The sequence below is a fragment of the Engystomops pustulosus genome, chromosome 3 (assembly GCF_040894005.1).
Source record: "Engystomops pustulosus chromosome 3, aEngPut4.maternal, whole genome shotgun sequence".
In the NCBI taxonomy this organism is placed as follows: domain Eukaryota; kingdom Metazoa; phylum Chordata; class Amphibia; order Anura; family Leptodactylidae; genus Engystomops; species Engystomops pustulosus.
The window spans coordinates 126176952-126197739 of record NC_092413.1 but is presented as its reverse complement, the minus strand read 5'-3'; the positions used below and the strand labels follow the sequence as shown (position 1 = coordinate 126197739).

At 43.3% G+C, this 20788-nt stretch overlaps 1 protein-coding gene across 1 annotated transcript in view; it reads right to left on the bottom strand.

Moving 5' to 3' along the window:
* Window positions 1-20788, bottom strand: part of ME1 (malic enzyme 1) — a 216632-nt gene that overhangs the window by 24293 nt on the left and 171551 nt on the right. Inside the window, exons 8-9 of the mRNA XM_072142033.1 lie at window positions 4107-4204; window positions 3138-3251 (exon numbers count right to left, since the gene is read on the bottom strand). Coding sequence (XP_071998134.1) covers window positions 3138-3251; window positions 4107-4204 — 212 coding nt within the window. The remainder of the gene's footprint in view (window positions 1-3137; window positions 3252-4106; window positions 4205-20788) is intronic.

The window sequence follows — 20788 nt, the reverse complement described above, 5'->3', positions numbered from 1 at the left end:
CAAATTAAAATAAAAAAAGTAGAACGTTATTGTAGCCCTAAGAAGGGCTGTTGGGTTCTTTGAGAATCACTCCTGCCTAACAGTAAGCTAATAGAACACCCTAACGCTTTCCCTGACCAGCAGCAGCTCTCTCCCTAGCGGCATCCAGACACAGAATGATCCGAGCAGCGCGGGCAGCGGCTAGTCTATCCCAGGGTCACCTGATCTGGCCAGCCAACCACTGCTATCGACGTGTAAGGGTACCACGTCATGCTGGGTGGAGTGCAGAGTCTCCTGGCTTGTGATTGGCTCTGTTTCTGGCCGCCAAAAAGCAAAACGGCGGGAGCTGCCATTTTCTCGAGCGGGCGAAGTATTCGTCCGAGCAACGAGCAGTTTCGAGTACCCTAATGCTCGACCGAGCATCAAGCTCGGACGAGCATGTTCGCTCATCTCTAATTATGAAAGTAGGGATTGAGGGAGTTTAAACTTCAGATCAGCTGCTGGGGGCTGTCTCAGTTGAGATATACTGTAGCTGGATGGCTAGGTAATCTCCTCCTCCATTTTTTTAAGCATGTTTTTCTATATATATTTTAATTTTATATAAACTAATAAAGTGTTATCATAAGATTCACTTTATATTTAACTATTTTTGTGTGCTTCGTGTAATTTGTACAGTTTAAAGCTGATCATGTACATAAGAGAGCTTACAAATTTGTAAATGTTTTGAACAGAGATAGGGGACACCTATATGGCAGTAGATCTTCTGGCCTTAAAGTAAAAATCTAAAATTTCCCTGCTTAATATTTACTTTCCCTAATTTTTGCCATCATGATCTGAGCTGGTTGGACCTTAAGTTTATACGTTCAGTCCCACTTAATATGGAAGGTCTAGCCACCACAATTTCAATACAATGGTCAGCTATGTTCCCGATATCATAATCTGCTCACACTAGCAGTTGGTTTTTTCTCCAGGAATGTTTGAAAACTCCTTAGGGACAGGAATGGATTAAAAAAACAAAAACAAATTGAACATGAAAAAAATTTAACTTCAGCTCCTGTGCCTGGAAGTGCTGGGGGTTCACGGGCACACCATGGGATGTCACTTGAGATGCCAGAGGAAGTGAAGTCCCATGGTCCACGGAGACTACTGATTAATTGTAGCAGGACCTGTGTGACATTCACAATCCAGCAGGAAAAAGCAGATGAAGATCAGAAGTCCTAAAGCGGAAGCGCAGGGTAAGTGAAATATTTGTTTTTAATACCATCCCTTCCCATAGATATATATATAAAAATCAATTGTGTCTGACGAGTAACACAGGAACATGCTCTTTTTGTAGAACTGAAGGTTAGAGCTGATTCTAGAACTGCTGTAAATTCAAGAGGGTCTCCAGTGAACATGTGATGAAAAAGCAGACAAGAGAGAATTTGCAGTGTGTTTCAGAAGCCAACAATACAAAATAAGCCACAAGCTTAGATGTCTGTGACATATATAGGTGGTGTATTTTCAGATTAACATTAAAGTCGGACCAGAGGAAACCACTAATTACAAAGCTGGTAATGTCACAGTGTTTAACTACAAATATATCTCTTTCATTTCAAACAAATGGACAACAAGTGTGTTCACTCACAGCTTCAAAAGTCTGGATTTGGAATATAAAATCCAAGATGGAAATGTGATGTAGAAGTATAATCTATTACACTATTATGTAAACAAGGAGTATTTATGTTTTTTTTGTCATCAGGTTATGTTCCTTTGTTTTTTTGTCTTTAATACCATAAGTGCAAGGCCTTTTTTAGCCTTTTTTTCCTTTTTTAAATGCTATAATTCCAGAAAACACATGAGAGCTTGATTTTTGCAGTAACGATTTTATTTTCTAATGGCTTAATGTATTAACCCTTTCCCTTAACCCTTAACAGTTTATTAAAGGGACCCTGTCACCACATTTTTCACAAATACAGCTAGTGCCAGGTTCCCATAGAGCACTAGTAACTAACTGATACCCGTCTTTTAGCTAAAAATTGTTCCCCTCAGATTCCCATATATTCAACTTTTTAATTTTACCTAGTATTCAAGGAGGTCTATAGCGAGTAGAGGTGGGTGTGGCCTTCTCAGGCTGAATCCAGCAGCTCCTCCCCATGCTTTCTCTGCATGCAGCAGTAATGTCATGTAACCAGGGTGACATCATTGCAGGCCCTTTAGCCTCTTAACATTAGAAAATTGAATACCATGCATATATCTCGTGAAATCACAGGATATCATATCTCATGAAATCACAGGATATCATATCACATGAAATCACAACAGGCTGCATTGAGAGGAGTAGAAGTCCATGCAGACATGCCTTTTTGTGGTCAGATATGTGCATGGGTTACAGTTTGATAATGTTAGGAGGCAAAAGGACCTGCAATTATGTCATCCTGGTCGCATGACATTAGGCCACACCCCCTGACTCACTCTATAGCTCCCTAGATACCAGGCAAGTTTAAAGCTGAATTTATTCGGATCCGAGGGAAACAATTTTTAACTAAAAGAAGGGGGTCAGATAGTTGCTAAGGCGCCATAGGAACCTGCCACTATCTGTATTTTCTATCTGCAGAAATTTTTTTGTACCCTTGGCCAGGTCTGTGCCCTGCCACAATTCTGTCTCTGAGCTCCTTGGGCAGTTCCTTATACCTCATGAATGTCATGTGCTCTGACATGTACTTTGAGCTGTGAGGTCTTATATAGATAGGTGTGTACTTTTCCTAATCAAGTTTAATCAGTTTAATTAAACACAGCAGGACTCGACTGAAGGAGAAGAACCATCTTGAGGAGGATCAGGAGGATTTCCTTCTGCTCTTCCTTGACATGGTTCTTCTCCTTCAGCATTTGAGTTAAATATGAGTGTCACAGCAAAGGGTCTGAATCATGATCATGTGATGATTCAGCTTTTTTTTTTTAACATTTCTACAATGTACAATCTACATTTCTGTTTTTTTCTGTTAAGATGGGGTGCAGAGTGTATGTTTATGAGCAAAAAAAGAATGAATAATTTAAATACTTTCTGACAGTTCACCTATTAGACCCTTTGTAGGGCCACAACTATTTCAGGACAGAAAAGTTGTAGTTGGTTGGTTTTAATATATATTGAGTCATGTTTTTTAAATTATTTATCTTACCTTTACAATTAACCCTTTGGAATCCACCATCCAGATTTTCTTAATTGCCTCATCTTTTGGTGTCCCTTCTTTCTCCATTGCCATGACTATCAAGTCAGCAATTCCCATGGCAGCCTTTAATTGAATACATTATTAAGTATGCTATTAAATGTTACATAGCCCACATACACATCTTTTATGTAGTGACTTACACAAATTAATGTTTACTGGAAATACAATATGATAATTGTTAAATATTGGTCACTGATATTGCTTGCCAGAAATTATCTTCATATAGGCACCATCATTATTTTACATTTATATTTTACATGTTATCATTCAAATGTCTGAATATTGAATATATGAATAGCCAAGAACGCATGGCAGCTGGTGTATGCTGGACTTCAGAATGGGTCATGGAATCACTATATGGTGCGCACTATTCTGTGATCCTTTGCTCTCCATATATACGGCATATGGAAACTTTTGATGGGAAAGATACACTGTGGCAACTGTATTAATGCTTTCTAAAAAAATAGTCCATGTATCACAGTAGTCCATGCTGTACCATAAAGTCAGTGCATCTTAAGACCATATTGCTTAACGATATGGAAACTAAGGGTCGGCTTATTTTAGACTAATTTTTTTGTCAAGCTCTGGCCCACGGTAGCACTTTGATCAATTAGTCATTCTCACCTGACCACAATCCCTAGTATAGCCAGGTGCAAAAAGTGTCTTAATATGTAAAACACATGGGACTAGAATTCTGACATTATGGAATTATGAGTACTAAACCTGCTCTAATATTTGCATTTAAAGAAAATAAGATGTACCAAAAAGGGTTGTTGAAAATATCAAAAAGGAGCTCCAGCATTCAGACCAAGCAAAACATTTTTTATTAAAAGTACACTTTTTATTATAAAGAAATTAAATTAAAACAATATAAAGTAATTAAAACGTATACAGGATATCACATTGTTGAAAATATACCTCTCCAGCTCCTTGGAACAAAATTTTGTGGTCAGACAATTTATTCTTTGTTATACGAAGAGCCGCCAGAAGACCAGCAACCGCAACCGATGCAGTACCTGAAAAGGAAGGTTTATATACGGTAGTTGGTGTAGGGATAGCCGGAGGGTTCATTGTGCTCAACAAAAAAGATTAAAAAAATAACAGTTACTAGTTACAGATTAACAAGCAATAATAATAAACCTATGTTTTGCGTGGCATATAAAATCTAGACAAGCTTAATGTTCTTTATGCAGAATGTTCTTTATTGTAGAAATATGACAATGATAATGCTATGTGTGAAACAACTTTTTGGGATGATTTAACACATATTTTTAATTTTGTTATGAAATCCTTATTTGCCCTCACAAAAATGCTCCAGATTGTCCTAGATTTTTATTTAAACATCTGCAGCTTATGTTCTGTACATTGTGTTATATTGACAAGTATGTTAAATGTATTTAATAAAAATAACAACAAAAACCACATGCCAGACATGGGAGGAGCCACAATGTATTGTGGCTGATTATTACCACCACTTGCTGCCGAAATGTATACACAATATAATTTTACCCTACACCCCAGGATAACATTGCTGCTAGGTTTGCTATATATTTTACCTGGTTGTCAATGCCTTAAAGGGAACCTGCAATGCAAATTAACCCACACAAAAATAAATACTTCATTAAAAATCTTTGCCCTTATGGTTCCTTTCCAAGGCTGCAATGTTAGAAAATAAGTTTGTAAACTTATATGCAACTCACCTTATGTGAGTCCAAGGACACTTAATGAGTCATGCATAGTAAATTTTACTTGCATTGCCCTGCCTCCTTGTTCCTGATTGACAGGTCTCACTGCTAGGACATACTGCTGTTTTCTGACATTGAGAGAAAGCTCAGTTAGTGAATAGGGCTCTATTGGATGCTGTCACTAGCTGTATTTGTGAAAATGTGGTGATAGGTTCCCTTTAAGCTAAGGTCTCACTTCTGAACTAATATTGTAGGAGATTAGGAGCCTCAATGTGGCACAGAGGCTAAAAGCTCACTTGCTGCATTCTCACTTGCACACTCTTTATCTCATTTAGAGATGAGCGAACATGCTCGTCCGAGCTTGATGCTCGGTCGAGCATTAGGGTACTCGAAACTGCTCGTTACTCGGACGAATACTTCGCCCGCTCGAGAAAATGGCAGCTCCCGCCGTTTTGCTTTTTGGCGGCCAGAAACAGAGCCAATCACAAGCCAGGAGACTCTGCACTCCACCCAGCATGACGTGGTACCCTTACACGTCGATAGCAGTGGTTGGCTGGCCAGATCAGGTGACCCTGGGATAGACTAGCCGCTGGCCGCGCTGCTCGGATCATTCTGTCTCTGGATGCCGCTAGGGAGAGAGCTGCTGCTGGTCAGGGAAAGCGTTAGGGTGTTCTATTAGCTTACTGTTAGGCAGGAGTGATTCTCAAAGAACCCAACAGCCCTTCTTAGGGCTACAATAACGTTATACTTTTTTTATTTTAATTTGCATCTTTTACCATTTTGTGAGGAATTAGCAGGGGGACTTGCTACCGTTGTGTTTAGCTCTTAGTGGCACACATATCCATAGCAAAGACCGAAGTGGGAAAATTCAGTAGGGGTTGGATTTCTATTAGGCAATAACTCAGTGTCATCTCATCTGGCATAGTAGTGTGCTTCCTTTGATACTTGGCTAGAAAATAGCCATAGGAGAATACAAACAGCTTCTTGAAGCCTACAGTAGCGTTCTATATATTTGATTTCTGGTTGATCTGCTGGTGGCTGTAGTTTCTGCAGTGCATGTACTTGCCAATTCTGAGCAATTTGTAGTGAGACTTGCGACCGCTGTGTTCTGCGCTTAGTGGCGCACATATCCATAGCAAAGGCCGAAGTGGCAAAATTCAGTAGGGGTTGGATTTCTATTAGGCAATAACTCAGTGTCATCTCATCTGGCATAGTAGTGTGCTTCCTTTGATACTTGGCTAGAAAATAGCCATAGGAGAATACAAACAGCTTCTTGAAGCCTACAGTAGCGTTCTATATATTTGATTTCTGGTTGATCTGCTGGTGGCTGTAGTTTCTACAGTGCATGTACTTGCCAATTCTGAGCAATTTGTAGTGAGACTTGCGACCGCTGTGTTCTGCGCTTAGTGGCGCACATATCCATAGCAAAGGCCGAAGTGGCAAAATTCAGTAGGGGTTGGATTTCTATTAGGCAATAACTCAGTGTCATCTCATCTGGCATAGTAGTGTGCTTCCTTTGATACTTGGCTAGAAAATAGCCATAGGAGAATACAAACAGCTTCTTGAAGCCTACAGTAGCGTTCTATATATTTGATTTCTGGTTGATCTGCTGGTGGCTGTAGTTTCTGCAGTGCATGTACTTGCCAATTCTGAGCAATTTGTAGTGAGACTTGCGACCGCTGTGTTCTGCGCTTAGTGGCGCACATATCCATAGCAAAGGCCGAAGTGGCAAAATTCAGTAGGGGTTGGATTTCTATTAGGCACTAACTCAGTGTCATCTCATCTGGCATAGTAGTGTGCTTCCTTTGATACTTGGCTAGAAAATAGCCATAGCAATAGGATAGGATTGTTTGGTTTTAAAAACTCAAAAAAAAACAAAAAACACACAAAAAAAAAAAAACACAAAAAAACACAAAAAAAAACAAAAAGAAGTAAAAAAAAAAAAAAAGTTATAACTCTCATTTTAAAAATGTTTAACCCGAGGGCTAGGGGTAGAGGACGAGGGCGGGGACGTGGGCGTCCAACTACTGCAGGGGTCAGAGGCCGTGGTCCTGGGCGGGGTGAGACACCACCTGCTGATGAGGGAGCAGGGGAACGCCGCAGAGCTACACTCCCTAGGTTCATGTCTGAAGTTACTGGGACTCGTGGTAGAGCACTGTTGAGGCCAGAACAGTGCGAACAGGTGATGTCGTGGATTGCTGACAATGCTTCGAGCAATTTGTCCACCACCAGTCAGTCTTCCACGCAGTCCACCCATGTCACCGAAATCCCCACTCCTCCAGCTCCTGCACCTCAGCCTCCTCCCCCCCAGTCTGCCCCCTCCCAGGAAAATTTGCCATTTGAACCGGCATACTCTGAGGAACTGTTTTCTGGACCCTTCCCACAGTCACAAACCACTTGTCCGGTTGCTGCTGAGCAATTTTCCGATGCCCAGGTTTTCCACCAGTCACAGTCTGTGGGTGATGATGACCTTCTTGACGTAGTGGAAGTGTGTAAAGAGGTGTCCGACGATGAGGAGACACGGTTGTCAGACAGTGGGGAAGTTGTTGTCAGGGCAGGAAGTCCGAGGGGGGAGCAGACTGAGGGATCGGAGGATGATGAGGTGACAGACCCAAGCTGGGTTGAGAGGCCGGGTGAACACAGTGCTTCTGAGACGGAGGAGAGTCCTCGACCTGAACAGGTTGGAAGAGGCAGTGGTGGGGCCAGACGGAGAGGCAGGGCCAGAGCTGGTGCATCAGCGCCACTGTCAACTAGTGAAGCTCCCGTGGTGAGGGCTCTTGCGGCGAGGGCTAGATCTTCAGAAGTGTGGAGGTTCTTTAAGGAAACACCGGATGACCGACGGACTGTGGTGTGCAACATTTGCCAAACCAGGCTCAGCAGGGGTTCCACCACTACTAGCTTAACTACCACCAGTATGCGCAGGCATATGAATGCTAAGCACCCCACTCAGTGGCAACAAGCCCGTTCACCTCCGGCCGTGCACACCACTGCTCCTTCCCCTGTGTCAGCTGCTAGTCAGCCCCCTGCCCAGGACCCTGCCACAAAAACCCCATCGTCGCCTCCACGATCCTCCACAGCATCCACCAGCGTTCAGCTCTCCATACCCCAGACGCTGGAGCGGAAACGCAAATATAGTGCAACCCACCCGCACGCCCAAGCCCTTAATGTACACATCTCCAGATTGCTTAGCCTGGAGATGCTGCCCTATAGGCTAGTAGAGACCGAGGCCTTTCGCAACCTCATGGCGGCGGCCGCCCCTCGGTATTCGGTCCCCAGCCGCCACTACTTTTCCCGATGTGCCGTCCCAGCCCTGCACCAGCACGTGTCAGACAACATCATCCGTGCCCTGACCAACGCCGTTTCTGACAAGGTCCACCTGACCACGGACACGTGGACGAGTGCTGCCGGGCAGGGCCACTATATATCGCTGACGGCACATTGGGTTAACTTGGTGGAGGCTGGGACCGAGTCTGACCCTGGGGCTGCTCATATACTGCCGACGCCGAGGATTGCGGGGCCTACCTCGGTCCAGGTGTTTCAGGCCTACTATGCCTCCTCCTCCTCCCACCCCTCCTCCACCTCCTCCTCCGAACTACCATCCGTGGGCACGGCGCCATCAGTCGGTAGCTCTAGGCACAGCAGCAGTGCCGTCGCTAAGCGACAGCAGGCGGTGCTCAAACTGCTGAGCCTAGGCGACAAAAGGCACACCGCCCAAGAGCTATTACAGGGCATCACGGCGCAGACTGATCTGTGGCTGGCACCGCTGAACCTCAAGCCGGGAATGGTTGTGTGTGACAACGGCCGTAACCTGGTGGCGGCTCTGCAACTCGGCAGACTGACACATGTGCCATGCCTGGCCCATGTGTTAAATCTGATAGTGCAGCGTTTCCTCAAGACATACCCCAATCTGTCTGATTTGCTCACGAAGGTGCGCCGCATCTGTGCGCATTTCAGGAAGTCCAGCCCAGATGCTGCCACTCTCAGGGCAGCGCAGCGCCGCCTCCAACTGCCCGCTCACCGACTGTTGTGCGACGTGCCCACGAGGTGGAATTCAACACTGACCATGTTATCCAGAGTTTACCAGCAGCGCAGAGCGATTGTAGACTGCCAGATGTCAACTTCCACCAGAACTGGTAGTCAGGTCAGTCAGCTTCCTCAAGTCTACAATGAGGAGTGGACGTGGATGTCTGATATCTGTCAGGTGCTGAGTAACTTTGAGGAGTCAACACAGATGGTCAGTGGCGATGCCGCCATCATCAGCCTCACCATCCCGCTGCTTGGCCTGTTGAAAAACTCTCTGGTCAGCATGAAGTCGGAAGCTTTGCGCTCGTCACAAGAGACGGGGGAAGAATATTCCCTTGTTGATAGCCAAAGCACCCTGAGGTCTGTTTCTCAGCGCATATCGGAGGAGGTGGAGGTGGAGGAGGATGAGGAGGAAGAGGAGGAGAATGTTGGCGAGACACAAGAGGGGACCATTGTTGAGTCCTTCACTGTTCAGCGTGTATGGGCAGAAGAAGAGGAGTTGGAGGAGTTGGAGGAGGAGGAAATGGACAGTCAGGCCAGTGAGGGGAGTGAATTCTTACGCGTTGGTACTCTGGCGCATATGGCAGATTTCATGCTAGGCTGCCTATCCCGTGACCCTCGCGTTCAAAGAATTTATTCCAGCACCGATTACTGGGTGTTCACTCTCCTGGACCCACGGTACAAGCAAAATCTTCCCACTCTCATCCCTGGAGAGGAAAGGAGTGTGAGAATGCATGAATACCAGCAGGCCCTGGTGCACAAGCTGAAACAGTATTTCCCTTCTGACAGCGCTAGCGGCAGAGTGCATAGTTCTGCGGGACAAGTAGCGAGGGAGAGTAGGCGAGCAGGCAGCTTGTCCAGCACTGGCAAGGGTACGCTTTACAAGGCTTTTGCCAGCTTTATGTCACCCCAGCAAGACACTGTCACCTGTCCCCAGTCTCGGCAGAGTAGGGCTGATCTTTACAGAAAGATGGTGAGGGAGTACGTAGCTGACCATACCATCGTCCTAAATGATCACACAGCTCCCTACAACTACTGGGTTTCAAAGCTGGACATGTGGCACGAACTGGCGCTGTACGCCTTGGAGGTTCTTGCCTGCCCTGCCGCTAGCGTCTTGTCCGAGCGGGTTTTCAGTGCAGCTGGTGGCATCATCACCGATAAGCGTACACGCCTGTCGACTGACAGCGCTGACAGGCTGACGCTTATTAAAATGAATAAAGGCTGGATTTCTCAGAATTTCCAATCTCCACCAGGTGAAGGAAGCTCAACCTGAATAATTGATCCACTCCTCCTCCTCCTCCTCATTTTCCTCCTTCTCCTCCTCTTTGTACAGTAAAGCAGAGGAAAATGGCTATTTTTTGACAGGGCCCACTGGCTCTTGCTATAGTACTTCATGCATTTAATTTTTCTGGAGGGCCACCTACCCGGTCCTCTGTTTGAAACAATTTTTGTGAGTGCCACATACAGGCACTCAATCTATTCCATTTTTCTGGAGGGCCACCTACCCGGTCCTCTGTTTTAAAAAATTTTTGGGACTGCCACATACAGGCACTCAATCTATTCCATTTTACTGGAGGGCCACCTACCTGCTCCTCTGGTTTGAAACATTTTTGGGACTGCCACATACAGGCACTCAATCTATTCCATTTTACTGCAGGGCCACCTACCTGCTCCTCTGGTTTGAACAATTTTTGGGACTGCCACATACAGGCACTCAATCTATTCCATTTTACTGGAGGGCCACCTACCTGCTCCTCTGGTTTGAAACATTTTTGGGACTGCCACATACAGGCACTCAATCTATTCCATTTTACTGCAGGGCCACCTACCTGCTCCTCTGGTTTGAACAATTTTTGGGACTGCCACATACAGGCACTCAATCTATTCCATTTTACTGGAGGGCCACCTACCTGCTCCTCTGGTTTGAAACATTTTTGGGACTGCCACATACAGGCACTCAATCTATTCCATTTTACTGCAGGGCCACCTACCTGCTCCTCTGGTTTGAACAATTTTTGGGACTGCCACATACAGGCACTCAATCTATTCCATTTTACTGCAGGGCCACCTACCTGCTCCTCTGGTTTGAACAATTTTTGGGACTGCCACATACAGGCACTCAATCTATTCCATTTTACTGGAGGGCCACCTACCTGCTCCTCTGGTTTGAAGAATTTTTGGGACTGCCACATACAGGCACTCAATCTATTCCATTTTACTGGAGGGCCACCTACCTGCTCCTCTGGTTTGAAACATTTTTGGGACTGCCACATACAGGCACTCAATCTATCCCATTTTACTGGAGGGCCACCTACCTGCTCCTCTGGTTTGAAAAATGTTTGGGACTGCCACATACAGGCACTATCCAAATTAAATTGTCTCCATAGCAGCCTCCACACGTTGTCTCCATTGCTACCTCCAAAAGTCGTCCATATAGCTGCCTCCATACATCGTCCCTTTATCAAACGAGGTGTGTCAGGCAGAAATTTGGGTTGTTTTCATGGATTCCACATCAAAGTTGTTAACTTTGTCGCCACCCTGCTGTGTTATCCACAAAATATACTGGCAAACTTTTACCATTTAGGGATATTATTTCAGCGCTTCTTGCGCATCTGTTTACATTCCCCTCACCCGCCATATCCTAAACTTATAAGAACGCTACTACACTTGATCTTATACAAAAGGTTCTTAGAAGTGCTGTTTGGGGAGTAGCCTATAGACAGGGGCTTGGATTGGCGAAAGCTCGCCTGGCAGCGGAGCGCCAGCTCCATGCCAAGATCCAACTAACATAGTTTTAACTGCAGCACCTTTAATCTACTACTAGTTCACTGCCTCCATACATGGTCCCCTTATCAAACGAGCTGTGTCAGGCAGAATTTTGGGTTGTTTTCATGGCTTCCATGTTAACTTTGTCGCCACCCTGCTGTGTAATCCACAAAATATACTGGCAAACTTTTATCATGTACTGATATTATTTGAGCGCTTCTTGCTCACCTCCTTTGGTTCCTCTCTGCCACCCATTGGTTTGAAGCCTGAGTCCATTTAGGGTATGTCGCCATGACACTCTCTAGCCTGCTGCCGCTGCCTCTGCATGCCGTCCCCTATAGTGTCAGGGTCAATTATTGGATGTTTTAGATGCTATCTAGCTTCATTCTGTCACTCTGTCATGGCCATGCTGTTGCCCATAATTTTGGCATAATGGTGCGATTAGGCAGCCTCAGAGGCATCCATGCATGCTGCCCCTGCTGTTTCCTGTCCATTTCCGTGGTGTTTCCATCCTTTTCTGAGGTTCCCAGGTGTTTGGCCAAGCTTCCCTGTGCAGAGCCTTGGTCCCCTTGAAAAATGCTCGAGTCTCCCATTGACTTCAATGGGGTTCGTTATTCGAGACGAGCACTCGAGCATCGGGAAAAGTTCGTCTCGAATAACGAGTACCCGAGCATTTTAGTGTTCGCTCATCTCTAATCTCATTTCCTTCTGTTCAATAGGAACTGCTTTCCACTTCTTGTTGCAGGGTCTAGGAAAGCAGTTAAGGAGGTATTCCCACAAAGACAAGTTTCTTATATGTACTCTGGACAACAAAATAACACATTCTCTAATTCACTGTTATTAACAAAAATGCACCATTTCACAGCTATTAGTCCAACCTGTCTCTACCAGGTGTACACAATTTCAGTTGACTTAGGGTCGGGACGCCATCTTGGATTTCTGTGTGAGATCGTGCAGATGAGATTTCTGTCTGTCCAGTCTGCCCTGGAGCACCAGTTATCCTGCCAGCCTGCCCTGGAGCTCCAGCTATCCTGCCAGCCTGCCCTGTAGCACCTGCTCTTCTGCCCTGGAGCACCAGCTATCCTGCCAGCCTGCCCTGGAGTATCAGCTCTCCTACCAGCCTCCCCTGGAGCACCAGCTCTCCTGCCATCCTGCCCTGGAGCACCAGCTATCCTGCCAGTCTTCCCTGGAGCACCAGCTCTCCTGCCAGCCTCCCCTGGAGCACCAGTTCTCCTGTTCTCCTGCCCTGGAGCACCAGCTCTCCTGCCAGCCTGCCCTGCAGCACCAGGTATCCTGCCAGCCTGCCCTGGAGTACCAGCTCTCCTGCCAGCCTGCACTGACAAGTCTTGGTGGAAAACATCATTTGTTTTTTGATAGAGAAAGGTAAATAATTTTCTTTTAAATATACCGTTTCAATATGAACCTGATTGGAAAAAAAAAGCCGTTGTTTCCTGGATTCGTCTTTAAAGGTCATGACATCTCTATGCATAGTAACTGCCCAAACCTAGTGTACTCAGCAAATTTTAGTGTCTTATGCAACTGAAAGTTTGGTCATGTAGGAATTATAGTTTCCACCACCGATTTCCCACAATCTGTTCTCACATTCAACATCCTAAAAACGCCCTGATTATTCTGTCTGTTAGCTGAAAATAGCTCACACTTGGCATTTTAATTCTTTGGGCGATGTTCATAGTTTTAAGAGTCCACCTTACATGCCAAAATACACATTTAAGCGTTCTTTAGTAAAATATTCCTTTTTGTTATTTAATAAAAGTGGAAATAATATAAATGTCCTTTCACATAGTAGCACAAGTTTCCCTACTGATGGCCTTCATTATGTTGAAGATCAACATCTGCATCAATGTGTATTATATCATTTAAATAGAATTGTTTATTGCATAAGCAATAATATTTCATAGATTAGGAAAAAGAAGACTGAAAAAAGGATTGTTTTTGTTTACCGTCCAAAGCCACCCAATTTGGTCATGCTAAGCTCCACTTAACCGTGGTTTCAAAACTTCCTGTTATATACCTTGTCCTGCTGGTTTATGGTGGATGGAGGGGGTTGCATACGATCATACAGTAATAACTGCACGGTCCCCTCCATTAGCAGGACACTGGATGCAGGGTTGGTTTGGCCCAACGGTGTGTATGCTGACTCTGCCCCCACTTCATTGTTGCTGACTCCACCCCCACTCCATCCAAATCTATCTGCATCCTGCACACACAAATAGCATTTAAATAATTGATGTTGCAGAAAGCTGTTAGCTCCCACCAACATCACTGTGCATGTGCTTATGTCATCACCTGCTGTCCTGTTGTACACAGCAGCAGAGAAAGAAGAGTAGAGAAAAGCTGCCTGGTAATGTGAAAAGGTGTTTATTATTTTTACACTGCAAAGAGATGGTTCCACAAATGAGAGGGAGATGAGGTGGCTATCGTATGAGGGGAGAAGGGGGACCCACACTATAAGAGTTGGCCACAATATGAGGGAAAGATGAGAAGCTTCAATATGAGGAGATGAGGGTGGGCACAATATGAGTGGGAGATATGACGAGCCACAATATGAGGTGGAGATGAGGGGCCACAATATGGGGGGATAGGGGTCATAAAAAAGAAGGAAAAAGGGTCCCACACTATAAGGGGGAGATGAGAAGGGTCCACAATACGATAGGGAGATAAGAGGAGCCACATTATTAGGGGGAAATGGGGGCCACAATATGAGGGGGAGGAGAGAGGAGGCCCACACTATAAGTTTAGGTCAATAATCATCTGTGCTCGAGGAGTTATTCTGGATGTGCTTGTAATGTGATTCAAAATGCAATTCAGTCACACCCTGTGAACAAGGTGTTAAACAGCGCCCACTATGCGTTTGCACCATCTATTAAAACGTATTTCAAACACAACAGGAAAAACACAAATCAAAACATATCAATGGTTTTACCATCATTAATAATGCAATCTTTGCAATGTGTTTCAAAAAGCAATGCAAATGCATATTTCTTAAAAATGTGCATTTAATATTCCCATATAGTTGTAGGTGGGTCAGAATCTAGTTCAATAGTGGGTCCTAGGTTCCCCATTCTGACCCTGAGTGGACTTTACGGGAAGTCCCTCTGCTACCCAGGAATCATGTGACCTGCAGTTCCTCGTGGTGAACAGGAAACTTTATAAGGAATAGGGTAAGTATAATATGGGCGACACTATTCAGGTCTTGTACCTAAAGTTTGCACTGTAAAAGTTTTCTGTTTCTTGTAATTAGAGCTGTTAAGATACTTCTTATATTCCTATTAATATTACCGGTTATGCAATTAGCTCATGCAGTGAGACTAAATACAATGAGCTTTGTTCTCCTGGTCCATGTGGTCATTCCACACAAAATCCACACTTTTACCACCTAAGTTTGGGGTAAAAGTCTTCTGATTTGGGTCTAGAATGAGTGAAGGCTTTTGTAGATGTCTACAGGCTGAAGGGAAAGCTTCCTCATCCCCCCCAAGCTTTAGCTCTTTTTGGCAATTTATCCATAGTTTATTGCAGCATCTGGCGTTGACTTCATAGAAATCTGGCCTAAGTTCCCATATCCTGGTCTGCGTTTCGTATTTTTATTCTTAGCTGGTGTTTTTCCAGCTGCATCATTGCCATATATACACAAGGCTGAATTAGGCCCACACGGCTTAAACACATATGTATGAAGCAGAAAATAAAATATGAAAGCCGAGAGGACAAACATAAACAGAAGGGGTAACTTAGCTGACAGAGAGTATTGCAGAATTACAATGCTGCTTTATTAAAAACAGAATAAAAATAAAGTATGTGTATAGAAACATCTATGAACTCAACCCAGTAACTCAAGCAAGATCATTGCTCATACACAGAAGGCCTCATGGATCTACATTTTCGTGTATGGACACTCTAAAAAAGTTTTCCTTTCATATAATTCGTATAATAATTCCTATATAATTTCGTATAATTCAGCAAATTCCTGATTTTTTTGTTGTACTTTTGTATCTGAAAATTCCAGGGAGCCTTCTCTTCAGTTTAGTCATGTGATCTAATGGTTATTTCTTTTATTCTCTATTCTTTATTCTTTCTTTAGAGGTCATTATCTCCTTTACCAGATTTTTTTGTATAATGCAATTAAATAGACTGTGGGGACACAACATATCATAGTTAGGACTGATGGATAAGATCTTCTGTCCTATTGATGTAAAGCAAACCTGTCACCAGGAATGTCGTTTTTAGCTGGTGACAGGCTCTAATAGCCTATGCTATGCTGATTTTAAAAATGCCTTTGTCAGCATTGTGAATCATTTCATCAGTTTATAATAGTTGAATTCACATTACCTGGTTCCCTGCCAGCAGCATGAGTCCTGGGGGAGGGGCAGCTGCAGCCTGTGTGTGTGTCTGTGTCCCCTCCTCCTTAACAATTGTAATTACATGACGGAGGGGGGATGCATGAGTGTGAGAGGAGAGTTACACAGACACACACAAGCTGCAGCTGATGCCTCCCTGGGGACTCGACCCATGCTGCTGGTTGGGAGCCAGGAAATGTAAAATACACATCCACTTCCAATTTCATCATATTGTGCAATAGTGACCCAATTCCACATCAAATATAAAGCCAGAATTTACTTAAAGAGTCAATAATACTGCATATATTATAAATTTACCTTTTTAGTAGCGCTTATAATCTGAATGCTCCACACATAAAAATACAAAAGGTAACAGAAATCACTGGGAGAATATTTGATTGAATGAATAAAGTGCAGGGGAAAAGCTAGATCCCTTTACTGCCTTCTCCATATCATTTAAATATAAGGTTTAACCAGGACAATAGTCTGACTCTAGAATGGACATTATAATAGCATTTAGGTAATGGAATACTTGTATTTGTAAAAATATCAGAAGACGCACAAAATCAGGTCAAAGAAGTAGCCTAAAATGTGTTCTACAGTGCTTCTGGTGCATGATTGCCAAAAGAAATATCTCCATCTTTAATGAAAGCCAAATCAGCTCTTTCACATTGAAACTAATAGACATTTTGGCTGCTTCAATTGCATCTGATGATATCAATCTCTAAACAAGTATGGCCAGATGTGTGACTGACATGGAAGTGCGCAGTATAGTTCCCCCTTCTCCCCTGATTACCCCTTGTTTTGTGCTTTGGCTAATTGGAAGCATATATGATACCGGAATAATGAAGTGTAAAGCAAAATTCAATTATAAAAAGCTAATATGTTTAATAAGACTGTAATACATAAACACTTATTAGATAATATAATGTGCACTGTTAATATAAAGCATTCAGTTCTCACTGACTAATTGAATGGGCCATGCAGTAATTCACTTATTCTATTAGGATCTCTATTTCTCAAATGAAACAAAGAGCAGTTTAATACATGTTACAAAGGAAACAACAAATGTGTTCATCCATTGTGATAAAAAATTTTTAATCAATTATATTGAAGTCCTTTCATTATATTTAATAGTAGAACATACAAAATCCCCTGTTCCCCCCTTCTTCCAGTGATAAATTGTTTTAATGCATCTAATGTATTGATGACATATCAAAAAAATGGCCCACATTTATTAAATCTCCTGCACCAGTTTTCTGTCTGACTTTGCACCTCTTTTAGTGCCAACTGCTTGCACATATATATATAAAGTGTCCGTGACACATTTGTGTAGCAGCTGCACTATACCCGACATAACACAAAATTATGTACAGAAAGGGGTGTTCCGGTGCACAATCGGACCGTGCCCAGAAATTCATGAATCAGGTGCAGCCTGCACACTTCACAGGCAAATTGCTCATAGTGCAGTTTGTACAGTTTTTAATAAATGTGGGCTAATATGTTTCAAATACCTGATAGATACGGGTCCCAGAAGTAGGTGTTCTGACTTGGGTACTCCAATAGGATGGAATGGAGAGTGGCCTACATGGGGAACTCTCATTGTTCGCACCTCTGCAAGAGATCTTCTCACAGCTGGGACCTGCATTTATGACATGTCCTGTGGATATTTCATACTGAAGATGGGAACACCCTTTTAACCAACATGGTTTAAGCTCCTAAATCTGGCAATATGTGTCTGCTATTCTTCTATACTTTAGAAATTTCTAACATTGCACATGTGCAGTAAACCTAGGTGTACAGACAGTTATTGCATTTTGAGCTTGATATCATGTGCTAGAAGTTGGAAAGAAGTCCTGGTCTCATCTCTGGAAATTAAACTATTACTAAACTTTAAAATGACTCGAGTTTCGGACCCTAAACCCCATACGAACCTGCTGGTGGCTAAAACTCTAGTTTAATCTACATGATGTATTGATACACAGGCAGTCCTGCAGACAAAGTATTTTTGCGTCACAGCCCCAGATCACAGAGAAGCTATGTTTGGATGTCTACAAATTGCCCTGCACAATGTTGGTTTTACTTGTTAGGGGGATTTATCAGTAGGTAGAACCCTGGAAAGAGCTCATTTCTACAAGTGTTCCTGTGAATGCTTGTTCCTGATAACTGGCCTAAATCATTTGCTCATGATTTTCAGTGGACCTTTTATTCTCTAATAGATTTTGTTGTTTTTTATGTTATTTCTGTAAAATCGTTAGGTCTCCAGAATAAATTGACATGTACTGGCCTATTTCTCTAATCTCGTTAGTATAAATAGGTCAAACTTCATGGAAACTGTTAGAAATACTGGACTGTTTTCCTAAACAGGAATTTAAAGATAAAGGTTAAAAGTAACACAGCTGTTCTTTGGCAAAATGTACCGTAGTTTAAAGTAAGGAAAACCATATGTCAAGTATTTTTCAGCATAATATATAAATTATTATACATAAAAAGATATAATAAAAATATGATTCTGAATCTTAATCTCATGAGCAAAAGAGCTTGGGTCAACTGGTTATCCACACAAAATAGAGAGCTCACTTACTGTGATCTATTCTGTGTGTGGCCTAAGATCTTCAGTGCATTTCTGTAGAAAATACACATGTATGAATGGATGATTTTGCTTCTAACATAGAAAGCATTAATACCATCCATACATACCATTCTCAGGAGGATATACATAAAGACACTATTTATATTCCATGTGAGAGTTTATGACATTAAACCTTTTGGGTAAATGAACCCTGTGGATTTTGTTAAAAAAGGGAATTTCTATAAACATATATGAACAGTGCTCCTCCTTCATACCATTCTAATGCTGTATGTGTATTATTAAATGGGCTTGTCCGAGACCTAACTGGAATTGACAGTTGACCTGTGCATATCCAGATCTTTCTTTTTTGCTTCAGCAATAGCCTTGCACATGAAGACTTTAAGTAATACAATTTCCATGTCCATAACTTACTGAATAGAAGGAATTCTATCACAGGTCACAAACTAAAGTATTTGAGTATAGGAGTCTATTAATACTTTCTCAAACCGATCTTCTTTTATTTAAGAAGCTAATTTTCTGTACTACCGCATATTACTTTTATCAAATATTACAGATTGCTCCTCCATTTATTTTTAAGTATCCAATACTGTACTGTCTAATAAATATTTTTATGCAATATAAAACTGTGTTGCTAATTATGCTGTACAATCTGACTACACTACTGGATATGACACCTATGTCAGGATTTGTCACTTCGGTCTTCATTATGAGTTTAACTGCAAAGGTGAAGGTATAAGTAGAAAGCTCTGGGGGGAGCAAGGAAAGGTGAATTCATTTTTGTTTTTTGTGGGAGGGGCAGTGTGCCTTATGGGTGGGTGGGGGACAGTGTGGCTACAGGGGGAGGGGTAGTGTGGCTTATGGGTGGGGGGACAGTGTGGCTTATGGGTGGGGGGGACAGTGTGGCTATAGGGGGAGAGGCACTGTGGCTTGTAGGGGGCAACAGTGTGGCTTATGGGTGGGGGGGCAGCGTGGCTACAGGGGGAGGGGCAATGTGGCTTATGGGTGTGGGAGAACAGTGTGGCTTATGGGTGGGGGAACAGTGTGGCTACAGGGGGAGGGGCAGCGTGGCTTATGGGTGTGGGGGAACAGTGTGGCTTATGGTGGGGGGGACAGTGTGGCTACAGGGGGAGAGGCAGTTTGGCATGTGGGGGGGAACAGTGTGTCTTATGGTTGGGGGGCAGTGTGGCTACAGGGGGAGGGGCAGTTTGGCTTATGGGTGTGGGGGAACAGTGTGGATTATGGGTGGGGGAACAGTGTGGCTACTGGGGGGCAGTGTGCCTTATGCATGGGGGAAACAGTGTGGCTATGTAGAGGGCAACATTGTGGCTATGGGTGGAGGGGACAGTGGGGCTATGTAGCGGGGGACAGTATGACTACCTAGGGGAGGACAGTGTGGCTTATGGAATGTGGCTTATGGGGGGACTGTGTGGTTACTGCAGGGGGGGAAGGGACAGTCTTGCTACTGGGGGAAGGCCCACTCAGGCTCTGTCACACAAGGGCCTACTTAGACCTGGAGCCGGCCCTAGGTTCATCTATGTCTGTATACTGCTAAAAAAACAAGATTGTTATAGTTAGACTGCTGAATCCAATTATATATATATATATATATATATATATATATATATATATATATATATATATCACACAATTTTATTTTAATAAAGAGATCACTGCATTTTACATACTGTATGCATCCATTATTGAGCACTTAACTAAGGCCATAAATGTTATGTCATTTTTAAGGTAGATACTGTCGAACTAACCTGTGAAGTCCCTGCAGACTAGGGCCCTGCCTAAAGCAGATAAACTGCCCTGATAAGGGCAAAACGATTATCAGAAAACCTGTTAACAGACCCTTAGTGCCCAGGCAAAGTGAGAAAGAAAAAGCGGGTAGGTAACGGGAGGTTAGAGACAGACCTGTGTCCATACAAGGATACAGAAATGTATCAAGGAAATGAACTAATACAAGTCTCAAAGCAGGTTTGCACCAGGAGAGATGGCAAGACACAGAAGGACAAAAAAAGGAGATAATAGGCAGACATGCAAAGTCAGACAGAACTGGTTCAAATCCAAAATGCTGATCAGGCACAGAATCGAATAGCAAGAAAATGGTCAAATAAATGTAGCAGTGTTTGGATACACAGAATAGAAAAAAATAGATACAGACAAAGTCTCAAATAA